Here is a 20,685-nt window from a genome sequence, read left to right on the forward strand (position 1 = left end):
ATGCACAAGTCAGTTGCTACTTGCTAACTGCTAGTATTTATTTTGTTCTTCAAACAAAACAATCCAATTTATTTACAGATCTTTTAGTTGTTCATTTTCCTCAAAGGAATATACGTTCTTTAAAGAAGATGTCAAGTCGAAAAATGTCTTTGCAATTTTTTTCTATTTGGTCCCCACCAATCAAAACACGGTATTGTGAGTCTTGATAGATTTGTCTTATTTTTCTGACGCAATAATATATCAATTACCGTCAGTTGCCAATTCCGAGATAACTGTTAAACTGGCGGTCTATTCGTTAAAGGGGAGGGAGCACATAGATCATATTACTGCAAAGATATATATTTTTTTAAACTTGACTTCTGCTTCAACAACTTTCGGAGCTGAGCTGATTGGGTTGTGTAATGTTAATGTCAATGTTTTTCGAACTGCCAAATACAACCAGATGATCAGATATGCACATTACAGTACAATGCAATCGTTTTTCTTGTCATAAAATCGGCAGTGCAAAAAATCTAACTGCAATAATTTACTGAAGACGATCAACAACAAACGTTGTGCTTTATCTTGATAAACATGTTTTTACCTGATAGACTGCCATGGTTAAAGTCTACTTCATACTTTTAACGCAGTCAAATCAGATGTTACAGCCAAGTTGCATTACTGTTGATTCAAAAACAAAAAGTAATCGCTGGAAATGGCAGCATCAATTTATGAATTCTAATCAGAGATTGTTGTCCATTTGGTGTGAGCTGAGATCACATATGGACACCAAAACTTAATAGCTCCAAGGCATACATTAAATATGATACATACAGCAAGTATACAAATCCATAATCCACCAAACCCTTTACTGTATCTTAAGTGAATGATGATCTGGCTTAATTTGGCTTCAATGCTTAAAAGTTGCTTATTGATATTTGGTCACGCAGCAACACATCTGATTCCATCCTTTCAGCTCAGCTCCAAACAGCACAAACTTCTACACTTGAATTCAGTCTGTGCATAAAACACTACAACTCCACTGAAAAAAGAAGAAAAAAATTGGCGAACCCAAAAAAAAAGGAAAAAGCCAATCACCAGCCAAAAAATATATATACATTACAAGGATGTCAAGAAAAGCTTGCTGCTCCGTTCTAAAGATAACCAGAAAGCCCGGTACAAAAACGCAGGTTTCTTGTGCAGTTCTGTCCGACTCAGATTCATTTGTCAGAGAAGCCATCTAGGACTCAACTGTACAGTTTTAAGGCATGTTGAAGTGGAGAATTAAAGCAAAATTCATTATGGGAAACTCAAAAACATCAACATACAAATGTACAGTATTTACAAAGCACCAATTTAACTGATGCGTGCGTGTGTGTGTGTGTGTGTGTGTGTGTGTGCGCATGTTTATTGGTATGTGTGTGACTGCATGTGACATGGAGCAAATTGTTAAATTGTGTCAAAAGTCTTGTTTGCTATTTGTACAAGTCTTTAATTCAGCCTAATCCATAGCTGCAGGGCGTCGTGGTAGCCCCTTTATCCAATCAAAGCCAAACCGGCATTTTTGTCCTTGCCACCCCGAAAAAAATCCTGCTGGTAGGTTAGGAGTCGGGACACCCTTCGGCGCAGCCCGTCCGGGGTGGGTGATGATGGTCATGGCTCACAGATGGATTACGCTGTCCTCATCACATCCAGGAAGCTGCAAAAGTTTTGAGTTCGCTGGGTTGGTTTCATCTGGTTGACAGATGATTGCGGCACACAGAAGAGGGAAAACTCCTGCGAGAAGACAAGAACAGGACATGAGTAAACTGAGCAAGCAGCAAGATGTCAACAAGCCGATTTGGGCTCGTATGTCTTACCAGTGCCAAAGGTTCGGACCTCGTGGTTGTTTCTGAGCAATCTCGTAGACACGGCAACATCCATTTGCTAAGAGTGCTGCTGGAGCTACACACTTTTTTTCCTTTCCAACCTGTCAAACTCCAGGGAGGAAGAAAGAAAAAAAAAAGTCCTAAAAAAAAAGTTCATTTTTCTTTAAAAAAAAAAATCATTCACTCCGACATTAATGGCGCATCATGAGTTTTCCTTCATCCATTCACAAGCCATCTTGCAGTCTACTCTGAAAGGTGATAGAAAAATATGGTTAAGTACAGGAGGCTCCAGTCTTTTCAGTTCATTTTAGGAATTTCTTTTCAGTGATGCCGCCATCCCTCCTGTTGTGCTCCCATCCCCAAAAATGGTACCTCACAGCTTGAATTGAACAAAAGTGCATAGGTGAGTTGGTTAGGGCAGGGTGAGTGCTGGCAAGGACTGAGCCCGGGACACGTATTGCCTCTCAGTTCCTTTTCCGACTGGCGTCGCCCTGCACTCCATTCCACGCACAAAAACAAAAAATAAAAAAAACAATGGAGGCCAATCCTCGGATATCTCCACTCTGCACCACAGTCTCAAAAAGCTCCAGTTAGGCAGAGGTATTGTCCATCTTTCATCAATAACACCACTCAATGTCCATTAATGGCAGAAGCGCACTTGCAGACCCTGCCCATTTTATATGGGAAACAAAACAAAAATACATTTTGGGGGGAAAAATGCACCCACTGATATCCATGTGGTTTGTAAACAACCAAAGCTCCAGTATGGAATAGAAATAGTCCTTTCTTTGAATTCTTAGTCACCATTTGTACGATCAGGATTGTAGAGGCAGTGTGTTCAACTCTCTCTATCCACAGTTTTTTCTCCTACACACAAAAAAAACAAAACTCCTCTTTGAAGCTTTCTTGTATTTTGTTTCCATTTTTGAAATCTTCTGAGGAAAAAAAAAAAAATCAGCACGGGTTTCTTGTCTTTTTTTTTTTTTTGGAATACATTCAATATTTTCTTAAGAAATACACTTCACATGGCGAGAATGAAACAAAAAAAATGTATCACAACTTAAGAAAAAAAACACAACAAAAATAGCAGCCCCAAGTGCTCGTTATCTTAGTCCAAATACTTTTTAAACTTTGTATATAATGTATATATTTGTATATATTTCTCATAAAAAAAGAAAACATCATTATCAAATTGCAACAACGAACAAGTAACAATGCTAACCTTACATGCATCGTTAAGATGCTGCAATTGTATTTTTTCTCAATATATCATTCATAAGTTCGAGCTAACAAAAGGCAACGTGATCGCACCCCACGAACCTCCCGATGGATCACCCCCAGACCGAACTAGAAACATCAACGATATATTTATATATATATAAAAACATACACTTGACATACACTGTGCTGAGCACTGACACACATCACACTCACTCTGAAAAAGAGCTAATGTCTCAATGGCCACGCACCCGATCCAAGTTCTTAGGCACAAATGTGCATTCATACACAAAAAAAAAAAAGCACATTATTGAAAATGAGTACCTGTAGTCTTGACTCATTTCTTTCAACAGTAAATGAACAATCTCGCACGCACGCACGCACGCACGCACGCACGCACGCACGCACCAGACCGCAATCTTCAACTCATGTGATATCCAAAAAATTCATAAACAACAACCGAGGGAGTTCATCGCCTAAGTGGGAAGAAAGAGCTGCTAAGAGAAAGGATGTGTTGTGCAATTACCCTCTCTTACTCAACACACTCACAAACAAAGTACAAAATAAACATGAATGGCCACTTTCGTCTCACACATATTGGTAAGCAACTTAAAAAGAAAAAAAAAAAAAAAGACATTGTGCACACTGGTGTATTACTGACAAGAACCAATCACACATTCACAAAAATATCCACTTCTACGACTAAGCTCCTCTTTTTTTTTTTTTAGGATTTTCTTTTTTTTTTAGGCAAGTGCAAATCTTCAAGTTTTTATAATCCACTTTTCAATAGCTTTACTTTTTTTATATAAACGTAAAAAAATGCAAAACAGAAATATCAACAGTGTTTGTCTTTCGAGAAAAAGGATTTGCTCGCAACGTAAAGGTCCCCGACTTTGAAACGCTCCCCCCCCCCCCCTTGAACCCCGCCCGTGTTAACACTTCCAGTTGTGATGCACACATACCGCATACACGCTGATTCTGAGCACGCACACACACACACACTCACAAACACACAGACGAAAAGAAATATTCAAATCCCATCTCAATAAAGTGCATTAGTTCGTTATAAGGTGCTTAAAATGTTGAGTGCCAGAGGATACCCATGTTTCTTTGAAACACATGCCCCCGCCCCCACCCCCGTTGCCCCTGCTCCGCTGGTGCGGCAGGGAGCCCCTTTTTGTCACAACCACAAGAGGAGTGGCGTCCGCGACCCTCCCACCCCCCCCACGGCCGCCTCGTACCTCCTCTTAGGGCTGCTCCCTTCCCCCAGTCCCCCCGGGTTCCCCTAGCAGTGCACATTCATCATCAGGTTTGTCTGATTAAAAGACAAGAAGGCCTCAGGTAGCTATTGCTGCTGCGCTGCGTCACATCAGTAATCCTCCACCATCTCCATCTCATTCAGGCTCAGACACTCGGCCGTACTGTGGAATGAGTAGCCTGCAGGCGGCAGAAGGCACAGGGAAGCAGGAGTTGCGTCAAAGGAGCAGTAGGGCTGTCGAAATTAACGCGTTAAGAATGCTAATTCACTTTAGCGCTATCGCAGCTATTGGCTAATCGGTGTATTATTTTCTTTTCCCCCCCAGGGGGAGTAAACACAAAAATTTTCTTTACAAAAATATGTTCTACGCAGCCCCACTCGTCTAAACACGTATTCTGAGTAATAATTGCGTTAGCAAAATTCTGCTGTTTTTAACTCTTTGACCGCCAAAAACGTTTAATGACGTATGCTAAAATCCTAATGAATGCCGCCTATAACGTCAACTAACGTCAACTACGTTTTTTTTCTCAATGAGCAGTGCAATGTCTTGTGCAGCACTGCCTTGTCATTGGGGTTGTAAAATCCCAAAACAGCCACTAACTATGGCCAGCAGATGGCAACATTGTATCTATTTTTAATGGGCTCCCGGAGTATGGAATTACAATGAAACATGACGAATCTGATGAAATAGAATGTTTTCAAGGATGACGTGAATGATCAAAGCCTTTGTCACATCTAATCTAATTCATAGAGCGTCACTAAACAAAAAATATTAGTGTCAAAGTCACTGTTGTGCAGAAAATTTAACTTTTCACAAAAAGCTCGTTTTCTCCTTATTTTTTTAATTTTCTCTCAATGTCACTCAAATTACCCATTTTCAAATGGTAATTACTAAAGAACGGAACAAGGTAGAAACATATCTTTTTTTTCTAATGAAAGAATGGAACGCGATTTTCCATTTGGTACCCACCATGTATATGTAGACAAAACACAGAATATTCTGTTGGTTAAAATACTCTAAATCGTCTGGCATTGTCGGGGTTGTTTTTTGGATAAAGTTTGGCAGTCAAAGAGTTAATCAATCTCAGGGGGCAGTTATTTTGAAACTTGCTGTTGACTCAAAATGACATCACAGTTGCTCAGGGCTCAGGTAACGACCAATCATGGCTCAGCTTGCGAATGTCACCTAAGCAAACGCAGAAAACAGGTGAGCCGTGATTGGCTGCTACCTGAACAACTGTGATGTCTTTTTCAGTCGACAGCAAGTGGCAAAATGGCCGCCCCCAGAGATGAATAAAAATGTGGGGTTTTCAGTTTTAATCATATTTCACAAATGCAATGTTAATCAAAATATGGTGTTGATTTTTGGGGGATTGACTTCCCCTTTAAAAGGAGTTTTTTAAACCACTGCTATTAAAAACAAAACTTAAAAAAGTACAGAAGCAGAGTAGAGTTGTGAGATGACATACCTAAGATGCTGGGATCAGAGTGCAGCATCATGGGCTGTTTTTTTTTCATCTTCCCTCCTTGGTTGTCATAGAGACCAGCCTTGCCCATGTGATTGGCCTGGAACATAGACTGCAGGGCACTAGCGCTCATACCTCGCATGGTGTCCTGTTAAGAGTGGGCGCGTTCACGTCAATATAAGTGCACTAATACCAAGCGACGGCTCATAACAAGGCTTTGTAATTCGTATTTACCTGCAGAGGGAAGTTCATGTTCAAGCCAGCCACTTCCTTTGATAGCTGCAAGAAAAAAACATGTCACGTGTGTGACCAAGACCGCAAAGTAGAATTTGTCCTTCGTTCAAGTTCACCTGCTGCTGCTGTCTCTGTTGGTTGGCTTTCTGTTTGGCACGTCGCTCCAGAAACTGTTTGGCGAACTCTTTGGCTTCCATTGTGTCCCCCAGGTAGGACCGGATGAAGTCCAACACTGCATAGGGAGACTCCACCTCCTTCAGGTAGGCCACAATCGTAGCAACTGTGACAACGGGTGCAAAGCGTTGGAATCTAATCGCCCTGTCCGTCGGTCCAAATTGTGAAGATCCCTTGGCAATCTTACCATCCAGGGAAGAGTTGTTGCTGGCAGAGGTGTTGAGGGCGTGCAGCATCTGCTCACACCAGGTGGTGAAGCCGTCCTGAGGCTTCATACCCTGCAACAGCTTCAGCAGCTTCTCCTCCTCATCTGTGCGCTTACGACGCAACATGTACTGCTCACTGCAAGGGAACCCCACACGCACATACAGGTTCAAGCTAACTAAACAATTGGAATGGTATGGAAATGAAAGCGCCCCGCAACATTCGTACCTGAGTGAAGGGCTGCTGCGACTGTTCTTTAAGCCCAAATTATTGTTGCCGTTGCCGCGCAGGCTGGCCTGGTTCTTCACAGCCTCTTCCCACATGCCCATGCCGCCACTTTTGCCCTCCATGCCACCAGGCCCTCCCCAGATGCCAATGGCGTCTCCCCATTGACCTCCCATGGAGGAACTCCCCATCGACATGCCCGAGTGCTGCAAATCAGACACAAAAAGAGCACCAACTCTTCGTGTCAAATTGAATTTTTTGGGCCACTGGATTTTTCTCCCTCACATTTTATTGTCTTTAATACAAAAAGAAGAATGTTATAAAGTTGCCATGAATTTCAAGGAAAAATGCTATATCAAATGTATCGTTTATATGGGCATAAAATTGTGTCTATATCGCACACCTGTCTGTACTCACAAGCATAGAAATAAAACTCCATGTTGTTTTCCTGTTACCAGACTTGGCTTTAACCATATGAAAGCGTTCAGACTTGGGCTGATTGAATTTGTCGATTACGGAACATCGGCCAAAAACATTAGCCATTATTTTTACCAAAAATTCCCCTCCCCCAAAAGAAAACAGTGACAGAATTTTAAAGAAAGCTCTATATATCCCAAAACAGCATTTTCCTTAATGTTTTTTATGCATTATTCTCTGTATTTTTTTCTGCCAAAAATTTACATCTGCCTCAAAAAAAAAAGAAAGAAAAAAATCCATATTGGTCGGGCCGACTAAATAAAAGAAATGTATTATACGAGTTTCGGAAGCCTACCCGCTCCCTCTGCTGCTGGGCTCTCTGCTGTTGATGTTGCTGCTGCTTCAGAAGTCTTTCAGTCTCCTGCATGTCCAGTAGAGACAGGTGCTTCCCCGTTTTCGAGAGCCCGGACGAAGAAGCCCCACTCCAGCTGGAGCTGCCTGACACTGGCCCTTGCTGCTGGGGGGCCTGCTGCAGTAACTTCAAAAGCATCTCGTGCTGCTGACAACATTGAAGGCAGGCAAAAGTTGGAATGGCTTGTAAGCCACGAAGAAAGGATGAGGCAGGAACTAGAAACTCTTCACCTGCTTGCGTCTGTAGAGTTCCTCGTCCTCCCTTCTCTTCTGCTCCTCTTGTTGCCTCCTTTTCTCCTCCCTCCTTTTGCGTTGTTGCTCCTCCTCCTCCCGCTTCGCCCTGAGTTCAGCGTCTCGCCTCTCCTGCTGGAGCTGGAAGGAATACCATAGAACGACTACAGCATTAACTACAAGTAGACATCCAGCTAGCTAGAAAGAGATAGATAGCCAGCCAGCTAGCCAGCTAGATAGAGATAGCCAGCCAGCTAGCCAGCTAGATAGAGATAGCTAGCCAGCCAGCTAGATAGATAGAGATAGCTAGCCAGCCAGCTAGATAGATAGAGATAGCTAGCCAGCCAGCTAGATAGATAGAGATAGCTAGCCAGCCAGCTAGATAGATAGAGATAGCTAGCCAGCCAGCTAGATAGATAGAGATAGCTAGCCAGCAAGCGAGATAGATAGAGATAGCTAGCCAGCAAGCGAGATAGCTAAATAGAGATAGCTAGCTAGCCAGCGATAGATAGCCAGCACGCCAGCTAGCTAGCTAGAGATAGCCAGCCAGCCAGATAGAGATAGATAGCGATAGCTTGCTAGCTAGACAGACAGACAAAAAGACAGACAGACAGACAGACAGAGAGCGAGCGAGTGAGAGAGAAATATTTTAACAACAAAAGTCAAACCTTTTGAAGCTGTTCCAGAGTTGGACCCTGAGTAGAAGGATTCATTGTTATGTCCCAAAGACTGGCTTCACCACCTACAAAAACATCACAAGAGCATTTAAAAAATAGCATCGTCGCCATTTTTTGCATTTGGCTTGTTTTTATCCTGCAATAGCGGATGAGCCCGCACCTGACGGCTGTGAAGCTGAGGTATGCATGTCCCACATGGACCCTGTATCTGGCACTGACATCGACCTGTTCATCGAAGGCATCATACCCTGCTCACTGCACCTGCAAGTTGCAAACCAAAGGCCGACTAAAACCACAAACGCTCCGAGCGCACGCTGACAGACGGATGCTCACCTGTTAATGAGCTGGAATAACTGCTGCTGTTGGAGCTGCTGATAAAGAGATGCCGCTGCCAGCTCCTGTTGTTTTTTCAGACGCTCCTGGTCAAGGTTTCCCTGAGGAGTTGGTCAGAGGGCTGTTGGTTAGTAGCAAACCTCCACAAACAAGAAACCAAGCATCTCTAGCTACAAACACAGAGCAACGTGTCTTTTCTGCATGCACAGACGTCTGTTAATCCTTAAAATATGAAATTCTATTACCGTTGCCTGTCTATGCATCTTCCCTCCCTTCTGCATCCACCCCTTCCCATCGTCTATGTTGGCTGAGCTCTGACTCACAGTCCCGGCGGACCCCCGGGTGGGCTGCGGGCGCTGCGTCGGTGGTGGCTGTCTCACCAGCAGGGGCGGCGGTGAGGGCCCCGGGGCGAAGGGCACGCGGCCCCACATCTTGATGACGTCGCCCAGGGGTTGGAAGCCCTCGTCGCAGCCCCGCTTGACCAGGAGGGTCATGGTGAAGTAGCCGGCTTGGAACCACTCGCACATTTCCACCGTGGTGAATGGACCTGAGCAGAAAGCGAGACTCTATCATTATATTATCACTTACGACCCGCATAAACACCTGTGCAAATCCATGTCTCCATAGCGATACCCTGAATCTCTCCCTGCGGGTCCTTGTAGAACCACTTCATGGCGGCCTCGTGCGACAGAGGCAGAGCGGCTGCAGTGTTCCTGCTCTCCTGCTGCTGCTGCTGCTGTAGAGCTTGCGTGAAGCACTCCTCTTCTAAAGATGTGTCCTGCAGCGATGCCACCATCTTCTCTGCCTCCTGAACACGTAAAAAGATATTTTAGCTACTTATGCAACTGTGCCTTACAGGGGTGGCTGGCTGACTTTCTTAAAAGGGAAATTCAAGGCAAAAATTTTCTTTAAATTATATATCGTGTGCTCCCACTAGTCTAAACGCAGTTCTCTAGTTAATATTGCACTTGCAATGCCAAGTTGAGCAATTCTACTCAAGCACTTTTTAGTTCTGTACCCCCCAACAAGTTTAAGAACCACTGGTAAAGAATGAGAAAAGATGCATACTAGGGATATACGATCGGCAAAAATCGGCAGATAAATCTGGTATCTCACTGAGCGGTGAATGCTTGTGAACGTAGCAAATTTAGGGTTTTCATCAGGATTAGAAAGATATTCACAGACACTTTTTACTTGTCGTAAACATTTCGAACATATTCATGACGAAAACCCCAAAGTAGCAACATTCACATACACTTGTCGCGAGATACAGGAACTTTTCATTTATGGATCTATTTAAATTTCCACTAAATAAAAAATGATGCAGACACTGAGAACTCCCCACACTTTTTATTAAAAACATAAAATAAAACAAAATTAAGTTATGTTGAAATTTTGGAAAACTTGAAGGAACTATTTACTTGCTTCGTTTTTAATTTAGCTTAACACATGCTGATGACCCTGGAGGCTCCCTGCAATTTTTGGTATAATTTTTAAACAAATCTGTCAGTTCTTTAAAATTAAAAGAAAGCATTTTGTTTTTTTATTTTGCCGCAAATGTTTTCTCTCTTACTGTAAATGAATATCGGCTTTTGAAATATTGGTCATCGGCCTCGACTACTAATAATCGGTATCAGTACCAGCCTTGAAAAAACCCCATCTGTCTATCATTAATACATACCTGTTGCAGGTGTTTCATGCCCTCATCATCCTCCGCGTCTCCAACCCCGGACGTAGGGAGGGGAGGCGCAGCAGAAGATGGCGGTGGTGGAGGCAGCAAAGAGGAGGAGGCAGTGTTTGGGCTCACTTGGGTCTTGGATCCTACAATCAGAGCCACATCTGATACACAAATAAAAGCGATGTTTTTCCTTTCTTTTTATTTTATTTTAGGTCAAGATGGAAAAGTTAGATGCCAGCACAGTGCAGCCCCGTGACCAAGTGGGAGCAGCTGTTTCAGTAAACAAGATATTCGATAGCTGTGGCGAAACATATTGTATATCAAACTAAAATGTCAGCAGGAGCCGCTCTCACTGCTCCGAGCTTTGATTAGCTAAGAACAGTGTTCACAAAACAGCTTCATACCTTCACTTGGTGGGCTACTGTCCTTTAAAGGGTGGCTGTTGCTGAGCTGAGCGGTGTCCGCTATTGGGCCACCGTTGCTGGGCTGGGGCTCCAAGGATGGAGGGGCACAATGGGCAGGAGGGGAGCTGGAAGGCGCCGATGGCTTTGCCTCCCCATCAACTGCAGCTGATGTGGTTTCCTTACTCTCTGAAGGAACGAGATAAAAGTGATCAACAGGAAATCAATTACAAGCAAGGTGCAGGTAATCTGCTCCCCAGAGCACTGGAAGGAATCCACTAACCTTTGTCTCCATCGCCAGTGTTCCTCTCTGGCTCAGGAAGACTCTCCTCTTCTTCCTCCTCCTCCTCAATGCCCTTGAACTCCAACTCCTCCTCCAGGATTGTCTCCTTGCCGCCCTTCTGAGAGATGACGACCAGAGGAGTAAAATCGTACTCGCCTTTTGAAAAATGTATTTAAATGCCATTCAAAGTAAACGTCCACCAAAACTCACCTTCATAGGCATGAACGCGCCCGAGGAGTCAAAAGTTCCCATCCCGCCATCCTCCTCATCCATACACCACTCAGGCAGGCCGTCCCTGTCGTCTTCCGGCCCCTCGCTGCCGGCACGCCGGCGGCTACCGCCCGCGTTCTCGGATCCCCCGAAGTCAAAATCGAACTTGCGACGACGACTCTCACCCGGACAGCCGTGATCCCGCCAGCCTGCTGAGCGGGGGCCGCCATCTGACAAAAGAACCCAGTCGTGAGCACTAACAACTCAAAATAGAAAGCGGTTGTGTTTATCATACCATCCCTGCGGGGTCCAGCAACTCTCCAATTGCTTGCCGGCTCGCCCTCCTCCCCCTCCTGCTCCTCCCGGAGGGTGCGCCAGTTTTCGCTGTCAGCCCTTGTGTAATCCTTCCTCCCGGAGCCGCCGGGACCGGCAGACTCCTCAAAGCCAGGGCGGCCCACCTCGCGACGGAGCGGCTTCTCAAATCGACGCTCGCCTCTGAAATTGCAATTGCAAATTGAATCGCCTTCAGATGAAATCAAACAAGGGGAGGCATATAAATCAGGGGTGTCAAAATTAGTGTGTTAATTTTTAGTTAATTTAAATTTAAACTTGTATTGGGGGAAATCCAGTCGCAACGCAGCAAAATTTAGCAGTAATAAATTTAATAATGCATATATTTGTGGAGTCTGGGGGTCAAGTTGTGTTTTACCATTTAAAAAATGTGCAGAATTTCACTTTATGGTAAAGATTAGATAGCTCTTAATATGAAAAGAATAATGCACTGAGCTGGCACCAATGTCTTACTGATGCAATTATGCCATCTAGTGGCAGAAAAATGACCTCAAAACTAATTAATATCACTTTTTTTCAGTACAGTACATCTAAATGGTATCAGTTATTATGAAATAATTGTATCAATGACTAAAAGAAGAAGAAAAAATTCCACATTCATGTTAACTCATTCAAACCCAAAAACATATATATATTTTTTTTTATAATTTGTCCTGCACTCCCAAAAACGTATTATGCGTTTTTTCATGGTAGAGCATACAGAAGGCTTTGATACAGCTTCTGACATGAATAGATCGCTTAAAGCAATGGCCGTTATTACAAGAAACGGCCAGCAGGTGGCAGCAGAGTATAAGACATCAGCCAGGACCATGTTGCAACAAGCTCTTTTGCCTGTGTTTTCAAGAGGTTTGTGAATAATAATGACATTTTAATGCTAATTGCTGCAAAACTGAAACAGATAGAAATAGCCTTTTTTTCTGATGAAAGTAGGATTTATTTGGTACCGTTGAGTACCGGTATCGATTTCCAGGTACCGAGAATTGGAACAGGACCGGTTCAAATGTGAAAGGTACCCATCCCTATTAAAAACTGGAATTGATTAATGGCAGACAAATTGAATTAAACTTGTCAAGCAACCACTGCTACATTGGTGGACGGAAAGATTGTCTCATCACTGATTGAGACAGCAGAAACGGGTTTGAACTGCCATCTCACCCACAGTGATGAAGTCGATATCCTCTTGCGCGACAACTCACCTGTGCCACTGATTAGACAAGGCAAGTGCTTTGGCAAGAGGGTGAAAGAACTGCACTTTTCCTATTCACTATTTTAAACAAATATTTGAAATGATGTCTGTATTCTGTCTGTGGCAAAAAGAAAAAACACCAGTAAACAGAACATGCACTAATTTTGAACTGCTCTTGATATCCGAGGGACAATCAGTTTATGCTTGTAAACATAGTGGCAAATAAGCTCAAAACGGCTCGAAGCAAACCCTATTTAAAAAAATCTAATGTGTAGAAAATATCGAACTTACAGTGACCTTTTGCGTGAAATCATTCTACTATATTAACTCCTTCACTGCCATTGAAAGCTATAGATGTCAAAAATTCATTTGAACTATTTCTATTAGTTTAAAAAAAATCTACTTTTGCTAACAAAATTATGAAAACCTAGATTTTTTTTTAATCAGATATAAAATTTGTGATTAATCGTTAGTTAATTAGTGAAGTCATGTGATTAATTACAAAAAATAATAATAATCGCCTGACGGCCTAATTTTACAATATAAAATCAAAATAAGGGGCGTTTAATCGCATGCTAATTTTATATCTGTTATTAATGTAAAATACAAAAATAGGTTTTCATAAAAAAAAAAATTAAATGAATGAAAAATTGTTCCGTATACATTTTTGACGTCTATAGTCGTCAATGGCAGTGAATGAGTTAAATATATTTAAACATGTTTGCTCTTCTATTATGTTAAATATGGACCCAACAATGAGACAAGAGGCTAAAATTATCTATTTAATACACTCTTTCCATGTTTTTATAGCAATAGAACTGTGGGCCTTGCAAAATCAGTCAAAATCCAGTAAAACAGATGGGAGCAAAGGGGGTTGCTTCAGTGAAAATGGCTGCGAGTGAATGAGTCAACAAGATTTTAAAACTTCGGGGAATTTTTTTATATATTTTATTGTACATTTAGAACAGATGTCAAATTTGCGATTAATCGTCAGTTAACAATTTAAGTCATGCGATTAATTACGCTTACACATTTTAAATCGCCTGACACCCCTAAAATAAATAATGTATGATGTGTTGACTTCCTTACCGGTCGTCCCAGCTCTGGCTCCGGTGTATCTCTCTGGAGCTTCGACCGAAACCAACCTCAGCCTCTTCAATACTTCTTTGGTAGAATCCACCTTCCCCGCGGCCCCGGCCTGTTCACACACAAACGCGCGCGCACACTGAAACATGTGTGGCTTGACAAAGGGAGGCCAATAGGAAGTGAGCTCCACCAACATGGTGGAGAAAAAAGGAGGAAGTGAACACTTGGCTATTCCCCTAAATAGCAGCCACACTGTTGCACTTTGGGTAACATTTCTTTATTGTTGTCTATTAATATTTGAAGCCATTCTCTACTTCCCCTTACCTCTGCTGCCTCGAGTGGCGCCCCGCCCTCGGACCGCTCCGGCCGGGGCGGCTCCGCCCACCCCCTTTCCCATGAGCCGCAGTACAGCCACACTATTCACAGACATGGAGAAGTTCCTCTGCGAGGGCGAGAGCGGGGGGAGGAATGTGAGGAATGTCAGCCAATGGAAAGGCTCACCTTGGCGTGTCACTGTGGTTCGAGTTAAGAGGCTGACCTGCTCCTCCTCAGTGAGAGGCACCAGTGCCAGCGGCTGCATGGGCTCATCTTGCAGAATAGCAGCAAATTCCTTATCCTGCATGTCCTCCGGGACCTAAGATAAACAACAATGGGGCCTTCAGGGAACATAACAGAACTGCTCGTAATATACGAAGCGGGTTCCTATGAAAGGGGGGGCGACGTTTCACGAGCTCCGCGCGGCGCAACCTACCTTGTTGTCTTTGATATAAAGTGCTAACATCTCCTCTCGGCCGTAGCGGTAGTCGGCCAGCTTGTACTTTGGCATGGCGGGGGAGGGAGGGGGGGATGTCACACTCCCCCCACTGGACAGTGCACGGAGCCTGGGTTGGGACGGGCAAAGCTAAATGTTAGCATTAACTTATTTGAGTGACAAAAAAAACAAAAAGCGGAAGTTAGCGTTTTAAATATAATTGTGATTTATTTATCCCCCCATCTCAATATCGTTATTGCATTTGTGGAATATGAGTTAAGCAGCAAAAAGGGTGGATTTTGCTGCTTAACACTTTCCACAAATGCAATATTAATCAGAATAGCACGTTGAGACTAGTTTTTGGATTGACTTCCCTTTTGCCATATTGGGATTTGTTGGCCTGTCTTGAAAATTATGTCATTGTTTGAAGGAAATTTTATGTATCAAAAGTACTAGTGGAAGTACTCGTACCGAACATCCCGGCAATAAACAGTATCACATTAGGCAATTACACAGGAAGCAAGAATAGCACTATGATGTAACAGCAACATTTTCATCTGAATTATCAAAACAAAACACACATCTAACAAGAAACATCACCGACTTCACATTCTCTAACAAATCAACTGTCGCCTCCACACTGAATGCACGCTGCTTTGTAATACATTAGCTTTCCAATTTGACGGCAAAAAAAAAAAAAAAAAGCTGTTACAAGAAGGACCAGCTTCCAAGGCCGGGAGCTGAACAATGGCTCCATTCACTTGCCTCTCAGAGGAGCGTTATTGACTCACAGGCCCACATCTAAACCATATGTACCTCTGAGAGGAGGTGGGTGTAGGGTGTTAGCAAGAGCGCTACGGAGGGAGAGAGAGAACTAAGCCAATTGGGTAAAATACTTTATATCTCCTCATTGGGATTTTTCTCCCACGTTGGCAATTTATTCAAAACATTATGTCATTTAACTCATTCACTGCCATTGATGGCTATAAACATCAAAAATTCATTGTTAACAATAGTATGAAAACCTAGATTTTTTTTATTTATTGTACACTTAATCGCGAGTTAACTAGTGAAGTCATGCGATTAAAAACTTTCATCACCAGACGCCTCGAATCTTGTAATATTTTTTTCTTTAAAAAAAACATTGATTAATTGCCATTGACGGCTATAAACGTCAAAAATTAATTTTTTTACTATTTCTATTAGTTTACCAATCTCCCCTTTTGTTAACAAGACTATGAAAACCTAGATTTTTTTTATTGTACACTTAGTTATGAAATGTGTTATTAATCGCGAGTTAACTAGTGAAGTCATGCGATTAATTACGATTAAAAACTTTCATCGCCAGGCGCCCCGAATCTTGTAATAATCTTTTATTTTTGTTTTTTTGTTGATTCACTGCCATCGACGGCTATAAGCGTAAAAAAATAATTTCAACTATTTATTTTAGTTTACCCCCCCTTTTTTTGTTAACAAGACTATGAACACCTAGAATTTTTTTTATTGTACATTTAGAAGAGATGTAAAATTTGTGATTAATAGTGAGTTAACTAGTGAAGTCATGCGATTAATTACAATTAAAAAATGTAGTCGCCTCTTGCCCCTAATTTTTAATAATCTTTTTTAAAAATGAAGTTATGGCCGTAAATGAGTTTAAAAATAATAATAATTTAATTATGGAAACGGGGAGCAGAGCGAGAGGCAAGCAGCTGCAGATGTGCCGAGAGAGAGAAACATTCTCCCCGTCTGGCTGCTGGCTGTGCACCAACAACGTTCGCAGCAGTCCCGGCCTGTTGGAAATGGAGTGTGACCAAACGGCAGGCCGCACCTCCCGTTAATCGCTGCATAAACAACCACTGGCAAGGAGGACGGGAGAGGAAACGGAAGTGGCAACTTGAAATCAATCCTTAATTCAACTTTGGGATTAATGACGTATCCGTGGCTCGTTCTTGACACAAACATAACCACAAAAGCATATATGTGCAGTCCCCTCACCATTCTGGGCCGAAGTTGAGAGTCTCAGCAGTCATATTCCTCACGTCCACACAGATGTGAGTATCTGTGAAGCCAGCGTATTCTTAGTCATTCGTTTGTGCCGTTTACATATTTGCGTCACATATACAAGCTTACCCTGTCCAGAGATATCGGAGCAGGCTGGACTGGGCAGGACCAGGCTAGAGCTGGCTGGATTTAGTTAGGCTTGGGTGACTAGAAGGCTGAGTGGTGCTTAAGCTGTGGTCACAGGGCGCTCCCCCTTCTCAAAAAATACACATCCACAAGAATAGCTGCCAGTTGTAGGTGCTTGAGGGGTACCAGGTTATCAGTCCGTGCTTGGTAAAAGGAAGGGCTTTGACGACAGATTGGAGAATGGAAGCTCCTGCTACTCACAGCCGATTAAGGTTGTAAAACATTGAGAGAGGAAAAAAATGGAACTTTGGAAATTATCAATGGAACAAAGAAATACTCATTGCTAGTATTTTGTTTCCTCTCTTCCTTTTTGTTTAGTTTTTACAGCAGTTAGATCTCACATTTGTATTCATAACCTGAACCAGTTCATCAAAAAAAAAAGGAACATTTAAAAAGTCACAGCTGACAAAAAAAAAAAAAAACTAAACAAAACAAAATAACAGGCTGCTGGAACAGCTGCCGAGAGCAGACGCGACCCGCACTCTTCTCCGTGCTCTCCCTCCTTTCCTTCCCTTTTCTCGGCGCCGTTCTTGCTCGCTCCGACTAAAATGTGGACTGGCGGAGTCCCTCCAGGTAACGCCTTGACTTCCTGTCCTCCTTTCCTCTGCGCCACTGGAAACCAAATCAAAGAAAACAAAAAACTGATGAAAACGCCCTGATGCATCACAAGTTCACAACCTGGCAGTTTGTTATTTTTATATATATATATATATATAATATATAGCAGTGATGTACATTTTATTTTTTTAAACAGCTAAATGGAACACATCTGTTAATTTATCACATCTTGCTGGTCTGGAGAAAATACACAAACACATTTCCCCAAATAAACGAGTCAGCAAACTATTTGCAGGTGAGCGCTAAAATCAGAAACCTAAAAATGTATTGTTGATGGTGCGCAGCTACTTTGCGTAGGTTGTACTTGATCCGATGTTTGACACATTTTGCACTTCACTTCTCTAAATCAGCCATAATATGGCTTGGTTACACAATTGGATGGTTCAAGCCAACAGAACTTTTGTATACAGGACTATGCCCCCTTGAAGTGATTTATTGTCGTGGGTGTATTAAGTGCTTGGGGTTCATATCGTCAGGTCTCCAAAATCATTTTTTCAGCAAAAAATTCTTTTTTTTATTTAAATTAGACATTGTATTGAGAAAGACCTCAACCTATTTTCAAAACTTTAGATTGTATAATAATTAGGAAAATATAAAAGACTGACTAACATTATTGATTGGTGAAAAACATGAAATTAATTATAAATTTTAAACATGTATGTTAATAACAATGTAAGTCTAAGTCTGTTGATTATTTTTTGTTGTTGATTTTTTTTAATTCAGGCTACAGAACACATAAATTGGTTATGATTCAGCTACTGGTTTGGTCTGTAACATGCCAGAAAATGGGCAAAAAGGTTGATTATTGTTGCAAAATAAAAACATGTTTGCAAATAATGTGCTTTCGCTTGGGTAGTGGTTATTTTGCCGTGGCCGGCCACTCTCCTACTTGCGTTATTGTGCCGTGAACAACTCTGATAGGCCAATTGCCAGAGCGATACATTCTTGGCCTGGCGTGAATCTGCTATTTTGCCGTGATTCATGCACCGGTCATGGTTACTGCCTCACGTCACGAAATTTTCATTTTATTTTGTCATCGAAAACAGGCTGTTATCGCCAATACCTGCCTAACCCTAACCATGACTATAACCCAGGGTTATCAGGCAGCTTAGTGTCTTTACAAATACAGCAATCGCATCTTCTACTTCATTAAATGTGGAAAATTCATCAATGCAGAGCGAATCCAACTCTATCACGGCAGCATCAACAGTCAAATGTGGCAAATATGGCATCGTTCTCGCGCAATTCACGATAAAGAACTGTTCAAATCTTCAATAAACACATAAAACGGCTCATTTACAACTCACAGCTGGCTGCAAGAAATTCTAAGCATAGTATTTGAACCCGTCACTCCGGACTTTCGAGCGCTCCAACCACTATACCATAAGACTGATACACATACCAGTAGTTCTCGCGCGATTCACGGTAAAATAACAATAGGTGGCGAGTTGGCGATCACGGTAAAATAACCTTCACCGGGGACTGGAGAAATCAGAACATGTACTGTTTAGAGGCTGCAATTACGAGCATTTGAACCAATTGTAAATCATTGAAACGATTATCAAAATTGATATTGGTAATTGGATGACGTATTAAATTAAATTAATTGTTGCATCGACTTTACACTGATGCACTGCTGCATTGCATCACACAGAGCTGTTTAGAATAGTTGGTTTTTCTCCATGAGCGGGTGAAAATATTGGACACCACAGCAACAATTCAACAACTAACACATCTCGGCCTTTCTGCATTTTCGATCTTATTTGATCACGATTGTTCTGCAAATCACTTTCATTTCAAAACAATACAGCGCTAAAAGCCGAGTCCCCTCCCTAGCTGGTGCACTTAAATGCGACAGTGGCAAAATAAACAGCTAGCTGCAGCGTCCACAAAATACCTCACGCAATCCACATTGTTTGGTGGTGTGAAACTATTTGGATTTGTTGAGGGGGTTGGTTGAAAGAATCGATGGCACGGATCGCGCTGGGTTTGTCGCGCAAGATCCCATTTGTGCGCAGCTAGTAGCATCGAAGCTCCGCGTCAATGGCCGAGGCCTCTAAGGTTCAAATGACACCAGGAGCTATGATGGCGGAAAGGGGGGGTGGAGTGTCAGGATCCTCGGGCCTGCTCGTACACCAGCTCGGCCACTGCGAGCAATCGCATGCAAAGTCCACGACGAGGGCGAGAAAAGGAGCAAAACCAAACAACCGCGTGGAGTACGAAAAGTCACCCGCGCGACGCCATGTTAGCACGGCGGCTAGCGCTAGCCTGCTAACTCGCGACGAGGAACCAGGAGCGCTGCGAGCACGGCTTACCTTCCTTCACTTGTTTCGAATCGCAACCACCAGCCGGGCTGTGTCGCCTACAGCCGAATTACTGCACGCATCGCTCTCTGAACATTCGTCAACGCGTTCATTCGACACGATGGTACTCCCGGGAATCCGTGCTCCGTGGCCAATGTCGTATTTTTGTTCTTCCTCGCCTTCCTCCAACGGTCGCATCAGTGTGTGTATGTATGTGTGTGTGTGTGCTGCCTGCTAGTCTTGTTGTTTGTGTTTCGGAAACATGGCCGTCCGTGTGATACCACGTGACTGCACACTGACAAGCGGCGGGCCAACCAGAGGTGGCGAAAGTACTCACGCTCCAGTCTGTAATCAAATGCTTGCGTAAAAAAAATATTTAAAGCAAAAGTATTGACTTTATGAAAGCATGTTCCTGCCACATCAGAAAAAAAGTTTTGTGTCACATTATAACGTGATGAATTTCACGTTTTAACGTGATAAGTAGCAGCTATGAAGATTAGTTACAGACGGCCATGTTGGTAGGGGCGACGGCATTCATTCCATAAATCTACAAATAAGGCCTTTTTAATTGGAATTCAACTGTCTTGAATCAGTCAAAAAAGTTTGCACATGCTCGGTGGGATTTTATTATTGTAGTCTCTCAAGTCAATGTGACATTAAAAAAAAAGTCTCGTAATAATTACCGTATGTTTGAAGTCAAACTTTTTTTTTTTAATCAAACTTATCACGTTTTAAACTTTTAATGTGATAATTTACCACGTTGAAATGTGAAACTTGTCACATTAAAACATTACATTTGTTGTGATTTAATGTGAAATTGAATTTGTTTTCTTTTGGGGTGGCAGCAATACGCTGACATACGATTCAAGTAGTAAGTAAAAATAGTGTAGCTTCTTGAATGTACTTAAGTACAATAAAAAAAATAGACAGTATACA

The 20,685-nt window shown here is 42.4% G+C and overlaps 1 protein-coding gene across 5 annotated transcripts; it reads right to left on the reverse strand.

Annotated features, from left to right (window-relative positions):
- Positions 1-17: 17 nt before the first annotated feature.
- gigyf1a (GRB10 interacting GYF protein 1a) lies at positions 18-20,013 on the reverse strand. 5 transcript variants are annotated; one of them, XM_086058852.1, is made up of 26 exons: positions 19,762-20,013; positions 16,772-17,440; positions 16,637-16,700; positions 14,642-14,771; positions 14,429-14,524; positions 14,215-14,332; positions 13,894-14,002; positions 11,563-11,762; positions 11,268-11,497; positions 11,058-11,172; positions 10,778-10,963; positions 10,377-10,516; positions 9,329-9,503; positions 8,941-9,242; positions 8,696-8,796; positions 8,523-8,623; positions 8,354-8,427; positions 7,686-7,826; positions 7,399-7,602; positions 6,630-6,832; positions 6,385-6,539; positions 6,140-6,303; positions 6,024-6,068; positions 5,793-5,937; positions 1,839-4,502; positions 18-1,755 (listed from the first exon to the last, which is right to left on the reverse strand). In XM_086058852.1, exons 3-25 carry the CDS (start codon positions 16,669-16,671, stop codon positions 4,435-4,437), a joined length of 3,237 nt encoding a protein of 1,078 aa, XP_085914978.1. In that variant the 5' UTR covers positions 16,672-16,700; positions 16,772-17,440; positions 19,762-20,013; the 3' UTR covers positions 18-1,755; positions 1,839-4,434. The 5 variants fall into 5 exon arrangements, with proteins under 5 accessions (XP_085914978.1, XP_085914980.1, XP_085914979.1 ...); XM_086058854.1 differs by having other exon boundaries at positions 9,076-9,242; positions 11,058-11,175; XM_086058853.1 differs by having other exon boundaries at positions 9,019-9,242; positions 11,058-11,175.
- Between the last annotated feature and the right edge of the window lie 672 nt (positions 20,014-20,685).

The sequence above is a fragment of the Leptonotus elevatus genome, chromosome 17, assembly GCF_054856555.1.
Source record: "Leptonotus elevatus isolate MCC_2025b chromosome 17, RoL_Lele_1.0, whole genome shotgun sequence".
NCBI lineage: Eukaryota > Metazoa > Chordata > Actinopteri > Syngnathiformes > Syngnathidae > Leptonotus > Leptonotus elevatus.

Bases quoted from the DNA above. Each gene is read 5' to 3' on its own strand.
- gigyf1a (XM_086058850.1), bottom strand. From the start codon at position 16,671: ATGACTGCTGAGACTCTCAACTTCGGCCCAGAATG. The intron at 7,827-8,353 runs GTTTGACTTTTG...TATTCCTTCCAG, and splicing joins CTCTGGAACAGCTTCAAAAG to CTCCAGCAGGAGAGGCGAGA. The intron at 5,938-6,023 runs GTAAATACGAAT...CACTCTTAACAG, and splicing joins ACATGAACTTCCCTCTGCAG to GACACCATGCGAGGTATGAG.